Source organism: Gymnoscopelus braueri, assembly GCF_963280865.1.
Source record: "Gymnoscopelus braueri genome assembly, chromosome: 8".
NCBI classification, from domain to species: Eukaryota; Metazoa; Chordata; class Actinopteri; order Myctophiformes; family Myctophidae; genus Gymnoscopelus; species Gymnoscopelus braueri.
In genome coordinates, this window is record NC_137609.1 from 22891576 (window position 1) to 22898864 (window position 7289).

The 7289-nt window shown below is 40.6% G+C and overlaps 1 protein-coding gene across 1 annotated transcript; it reads left to right on the forward strand.

Annotated features, from left to right (window-relative positions):
- Positions 1 to 737: 737 nt before the first annotated feature.
- Positions 738 to 4461, forward strand: spata22 (spermatogenesis associated 22; the record flags this gene model as incomplete). Its single annotated transcript, XM_080435984.1, has 6 exons — positions 738 to 777; positions 1450 to 1631; positions 2319 to 2555; positions 2737 to 2869; positions 2959 to 3056; positions 4253 to 4461. The coding sequence occupies 6 exons, from the start codon at positions 738 to 740 to the stop codon at positions 4442 to 4444; spliced, it is 882 nt and encodes a 293-aa protein (XP_080292110.1). The 3' UTR covers positions 4445 to 4461.
- Positions 4462 to 7289: the final 2828 nt, after the last annotated feature.

The window sequence follows — 7289 nt, forward strand, 5'->3', positions numbered from 1 at the left end:
GGCTAATAAATTAATTAATCTACAGAGCAACTAGCAATTTAAGTTTTCAAATAATTGTAGTGGAGTAAATGTACAATATTCGCAGCTCTGGGATGTAGTGGAGAAGAAGTAAAAGTATAGACATTTGGAAATACTCCAGTAAAGTAAAAGTACCTCAAAAGTGTACTTATAAGTACTTGAGTAAATGTACTTAGTTACTTTACACCACTGCTAAATAGCTGACACGTCAAACTCTGCGTTCAAAGACTGATTGCGTCACAACGTCGCGACGTCACACCATGCTCCTTCAAACGTTTTGGCGCGAGCCTCGTCACTCAACACGCTCATTAATATCAACACGTTCATTAATAGGCTGTAGTCGTAATTCAGATGTAGTTAGAGTTTGCGTCTAAATAACAAACATTTTAACGCATATACAACGTTGTAAGGAAACAACATATTTACTCATAAGTTCACTGAAGCTACTTAAGTTGGAGATATATTTGGAGGTGAACTAACGCCGTAATTTGATAACATTCCTCTCTGCTAACCAGCTTAGCTTGCTAGTTTTACTAGTAGCCCAGTTAGCAGTGAGTTCAACAGGTGGGCACTCTATGGTGGGCACACACACACATAGATATTTATGTCATTAGTGTTGCTTGCATCCCATCCTTGAGATATGGATGCAAATACTTTATATAAATGCATTTATAAAACAATGACTTTTTTTCAGTGAGATTGGATGAACTACTTTCAAGATGTGGAGAAATGAAAACCAGCCAGCGAGACCAACAGCAGGTGTGAAAACTTTGAATGATGCTTTGAATGCACTTATTGTAAGTCGCTTTGGATAAAAGCGTCTGCTAAATGACTGTAATGTAATGTAATGTAGCAGTGATGGAAGAAGTACTCACATCTTATGATCTATTACTTAAGTAAAAGTATCAATACTGCAATGTAGAAGTACTCTGTTACAAGTTAAAGTACAGGATTCAAAATTTACTTAGTACAAAGGTATTGGTATCAAAATGTACTTAAAGTACCAAAAGTAGAAAGTAGGCTACTCATTATGCAGAATGTCCCATTTCACAAGTTTTCAAATGTAAAAAAAAAAGTGTAAAAAAACTTTTGAACATAGCAGATCGGCTATTTTCAAATGGCCAAAATGCATAGGGCTGAAGTGGTAAGTGTGTTTTGTAATAATAATGAAAATCTACAAAGTAACTAGTAACTCAAGTTTTCAATTATATAGTGGAGTAAAAGTACAATATTTTCCACTGAGATGTAGTGGGCAAGTAAATGTATTGAAAATTGTAAATACTGAAGAAAGTAAAAAAAATACCTCAATTGTACTTAGGCCTAAGTACAATTGAGGTATGTTTTTACTTTCATGAATTCAATACTGTATGTGTGCAGGATATCTTATTTTATCAAAACGATTACCATGTGTTTCCACTATTGTGTCCCTAGGGTGTCTGTCTGTGCCTCTGTTTACCCAGAGGAAAAGACCCAGATTACCTCTGACATCTACTCCCTCAGCGAATGATTCTGTCTCAGTCAACGAGTACATGTCAAACACCAGCTCTGTTCCACCCAACAGCACACCAGGTGTCAAGTTCAAGCTCATATTTTATGTATTCTCCACACCTAGGGTCATGTAATTGTACAATGTTCTGTTTTAGTCACTAGATGGCAGTGCACACAAAGCAAAATAATCCAAGGACGGTTCAAAACAGCACCTTGAAGTTGGTTATAGTGTATCACACAAAAAGCGTTATCCTTGCAATTACCAGACAATGAAACACCAAGTAGTATAGTATTGCTTCTTAAGAGTGTGCTTTTCCTCAGGGCCCTCTGGATCTTATCACCCTGCCACTACTGCTCAGAGCAATCAGTGGAACCGGCAGGGCAACCCACAATCTTATCAGCAGCCGCAGTATGGCAGCAAAAGGCCTGCACCTAGACCAGCCTCTACAACAAGAACCCTTGCACCAATGCCACATCCATACAAAGCTGTAAACACAAGGTGTGGAGAATTTACGTCTGTCTCTAAGTATGATAGGTGGTATTTTGACCTGCATGTGATGATGTTTTGAATCCACATAGCTTTGAAAAATACAGCATATGTAGGGGGGGGGAAACTGGGGCTGCATCACTATTGACCCATAAATGCTGGTCATTGTTACAGTGCACAGCCGAGGCAATCCAACCGCCCAGTAGGAGGGCAGAACTCCGCGTCCATTGTCAATCCTGAACAGAACACCTATCAAGCCTCCTACAACAGTGGGGGCGCAGAGAGCAAGTCTGCACTCCATAGTGGGTTCCCTCAAATGGGTCAGAAGACGGCGTACAAAATGGCCTGTCCCCCAAAGCCCTACCATTCCCAACAGCCTAGACCACCTCCTCCTCCGACTCCTCCCACGACTCCTACTCCCAGCATACCTGCTGTTCCTGAGCCGAAGCCACAGAACACCTGGAGATTTAAAGGTGCCAGTGCCTCTGGGCCTCAGAGAGTTCCTGTTGACAAGGACAGATGCACACATCGCCCTGAAAATACACCCCAGCTGCAGACTCAGGTAAACAAGATAACTATTATCATAATGATAATTAAAATACAGGATGCAGAGATGTTATATAAGTAAGGTGTTCTAGAATCAGGCAAGAATGTTAAGTTGTTACGGTTTGTGTGGTAAAAATGAACATAATTAATTATCAGTGATTTAATTCTTACAATTATTTCCTCCCGGTACTTAAAAGAAAGTGAAACCACAACAATCTCAGACGCAGCCAACCACTGAGAAGTCACTGAGGATCCTGACTGCAGTTATTGCTGGCATGAGACACTGGAGCCAGTTCAAGGACAGAGCCCCCGTCTTATTTGAGATTTTTGGCAAGTTGCTTTAGGATTAACTTCTTCTATAATGTCTAATCCGTACATTTACTGTATTCATATTCTGACAGGCTGTGGTCTTCCGACAGGTACACTTGACTCTGCAGTCACATTTGGTTCCCATGGGTCCAAGAAGTTCCTCATGAGAGACGGAAAGGAGGTTGTACAGTGTGTCTTCTATGAAAATGTAAGAAAGGAAAAGAAAAACTGTTACTTAAGTGAGAGAGATGCTACACCCACACCACATGTTAGGTATATAAGGCAGCATTGGGCTAAACTTTGACCATGGGCTCTGACAATGAGAAAATAAATGAAACTAGAAAGGGTCATATGTCCACCAGGCTGGGTTGCCTACCAAGGCCTGTGTAAGTCGTGGGTGGCAGCTGTTAGGACCTGAAGAAGCTGCAGGGGGAAATAGCGTTTCTGTGATATACGGTTCAACTTTTCACACTTGTGGCGCCCTATATGGGCACAAGTGAAATTGCTTTTGGAGGTGCTCTCTATAGGGGCCCTATAACTTGTGATTCCAATTTGGGGTTGAGCATTTTGGTAGAATTTATGGCACCCTCTATTGAGTGAGTGTCACAGGGGCAAAATAATAATCTCTGCCTCTGGCTTACCGGAGACAAAAAACTAATAGCACAGGTCCTGAACCTACCCTCGATTAATTTCCAAATCAAATGTGTCATTTATGAGTGAGACAAACATTTACAGGGGTGATTACAATACTGCCACTCCTTTTGGGTGTGGGTGTAATACTCACTTGACACTTCCCCTCTGTAGTCTTAAAGGTTTAATGACATTCACTTTTACACCACATTCAAAGTCTTTGTCCTGGTCCTTCAAAAGTGTACAAAAAGTTTTAAGTGAAAATTCCATTCCAGTGATCAATGGCAGGTGTTTTTCTCCCACATTTCTAAAGCCTTTTCAACTGCAATAAAAAAAGAAATCTTTGCCTGCGGGTGTCGCTGGTGAGGGATTTTGCCTGTCAATCATCGCCTCTGCTCCGCCCCCCCCAAAGGAAAGGATAGGGGAGGGGAGGGGCGAGGAGGAGAGTGGGCGGGATTATTCGACAGTGACCTCACTGTCGAAGGGCCAAGCTCAGATTACTTTTCAGCCTGATTATTCAGAAAACCCCAGACCACAGAAAATCCACTGAATGTTCTAAGTTCAGGTTTTTTGGGTGTAATTGAGGTCATAAAACCCCAAATAAAACATTGAAAATAAAAAAAGTGAAAATGAATGTCATGATACCTTTAACAACAATCAAGTTCGCCCTTGTGTTACTTGTGTCTTTCTTTTTTAACAATGGTCTCTTTTTGAGTTGTGTGTGACCCTGGTGTGTTATGTGTGTGACTGAGCTGCATAATGATTTTCCAACAGGAGCTGGCGCTGCCCCGTCTGATCCGTGGTCAGGTTCACCGCTGTGTGGGAAACTACGACAGCACCAGAGATATCCTTGTGTGTGTGTCCGTAAGACCAGGCCTGCCTTCAGAACAAAGGAATGCACAAGACGTTGTTGAAGCATGTGATCTGGAGATGAGGTCACTGGTTAAGTCACTCAATGAGCTATGAATAAGTAATGTGCTCACTGCCCAGAGGGCTTACAGTTCAGTATTTGTATACCAATACATTACAAGGAGACTATATTTAACGGGTCATATTTTTTTTTGGAAGATTATTCAAAAAGCACAGTCAATTAGTTTGATGAGTATGTTCAAGTTGTGAAAACTATTTTAGATTTGTTAAAGTTGAATAAAACAAATCTAAACACCTGCACATTGTCTTTACTATGACTATGTTATTAGTTTGCAACGTTTCTTCAGGCTTACTGATATTTATAGAAGTACAAAAAAGGTGGTTAACACCCCTTATTAGTTAGGCTGGAGTACATCTTGTGGCAATGATTAATAAAAAGTCCATAAATCTGTACAATAAACAAGAAATATTTTTCTTAACACAGTAGTAATCTGAATAATCAATCACAATCTTAGAAAAGTAACATCAACGATAACTGAAAGTATCAGAAAAGTACAGTACATCATGTAATGATAAACTATAAAAATACAAAGTAAATATATATATACAGTATATTACAATGTCACCAGTTTCAGCCATCCATTTGAAGTCAAGCAGCGATTAAGTTACTATACATAATATACTATACTATAGTGCCGACATTTTCAAAACAAAAGAGTTCCCATATTACAGGTTTACACAGAGGTTGATTACAACATCACTTCTTCTTTCGTGTATCGTCGTCATATGTCCAGCTCAGAGTCGCAAAGCCACGCTCTTGTCTCTGGTCCCACTTGGAAGAGGCCAGCCTCTGAAGGAGGTCTGTTACAGAGGACAGGTGGTACAACATCACTTAAAGTGATAGGTACTAAATATTCAAACTCAGGTCACTCAATTAACAATAAGGTTCATATAAAGAGAAAAATGTTCTGCACACTGCTATTAGTTCCCACAGTTTATTGCAGATCCCATACAGGATTACCATCAGGATGAAACAGTAAGAATACACTCATGGTGAATTCTAACCACCATTGAGAGAGTAGCAGGACACATCTTGACTTGTTTTGGTCTTTGGAAGGGCATCATTGATATATTCTTAGAATATTCTCCCTCGAAAATCCCTCTCCATTTTAAAATTGTTAGCATTGTTTTGCCACATGGTTGGTATGTGTGTACTTTCTGCTTCTCTGATATTGTTATTATTGTAGTGACTTTATTTGAATTGTACTAACAGTGTAGGAATTGATGATAATTTTATGGGACGTATGTACCCTATGTTGACCACTACTAGTGGTTATGGCCAAGTTTGGCATTTGCTCCGGCATTTGTAGGATGTAAATTTCCCATTCTCTGCATTTATATGTTCATGACTATTGATGTGATTTGGACACTATGTAATTTCATATTGTATATAATCATGTATAAGACAGTTATGGCTCATAGCTCAAAGCTGAGACATTTCAGGAGGTATGAGCCATGTGGCTCACAGTCTGTGAGCCATTCCAAATTAAGTCCATGACTCATGAATCACTGTAGTCCCAGGTTTATAGAAGATACCCGTTTCCTATTCCGGTTAATTTCCCCCCCAAAAATCCAATCAAACAAAGCTATGAGAAAATGAACCGGAACAGGAAACGGATATGCCACCTTATGGAAACCCTATTAAAAAGTCTATTGGGTTTTAGCCTGTAACATGGCTTAGTCTCACGTGGTCAGACCCCACATAATCCTCTTTCAAAAGTCTGAAAGTCAGCATGTGAGAGAAAACATCAGGTAAGCTTTTTGCCACGCTCAGCTCGCTTATGTGTAAGAAGTGCCATCTGGTGGACATTTGGCATGACCATCAGTTTCATTGTCTATGAGAACTAGATCAGTGTTTCCCAACCTGTGGTCTGGACTCCATGCTGCCCCTGGGTAGGTACCAAAGATCACAGGGGCAGTGTGAGGCCTTGTCTGTTTGGAGGTAGTCCAACATATTAAACATGTTGCACAAAATCAGAGCTAACCCTCACATGTAATATCACTGTGGAGCACACTAATATTATGGCTATTTTTGCATCATACGAGTAAGGGGGGGGGGGGGGGGGACGATGCTCCAAGGAAGAAAGCACTGACTAGATGGTATTTTTGTCCGGACTCCATAAAGGCAGGGGCCAATGGTATTTATTTTCTTTTTTTTCAAGATATATTTTTTTGTCTTTTTCTGCCTTTATTGATAGTAGGCTATACAGTACAGTATTTAGACAGGAAATGGGGAGAGAGAGACGGGGAGTGACACGCAGCAAAGGTAGTCAGGATCGGGATTCGAACCCACGACACGCCGTCAGGCTGCAGTGGAGCCTAGGTGCCTGCCAGCCAAAGGTATTTCTAATCGTGTTTGGAGTCCCACTTCTAATTTTCTAGGAGAATGAGGAGAATCTCTAGGAGAGAAACTGGCATACATTTTATAGTACATAAAGTATATTTTCTGTAATAATGCATTCATTTTACATTACACAACTAGTTTCTCACTCCCTCAAACACACCAATTTTTTTTTCAAAATAAAGGTGTGGTAGAGCAAGACCTCTGTGGCAGTAATAGGGCTCCCACTCTGGGTGTTGGCTTTGAGGAGTTTTGTGACATGATGGGTCCACAGCCATCCTTTGTCATCACCACAAACTACAACGGCCTCTTCTATGCACGCACACACACACACACACACACACACACACACACACACACACACACACACACACACACACACACACACACACACACACACACACACACACACACACACACACACACACACACACACACACACACACACACACACACACACACACACACACACACACACAGACAATGCCCGAATATATGTATACATAAAATGAAGGGTAATACAACTCAATTGACTGGTAC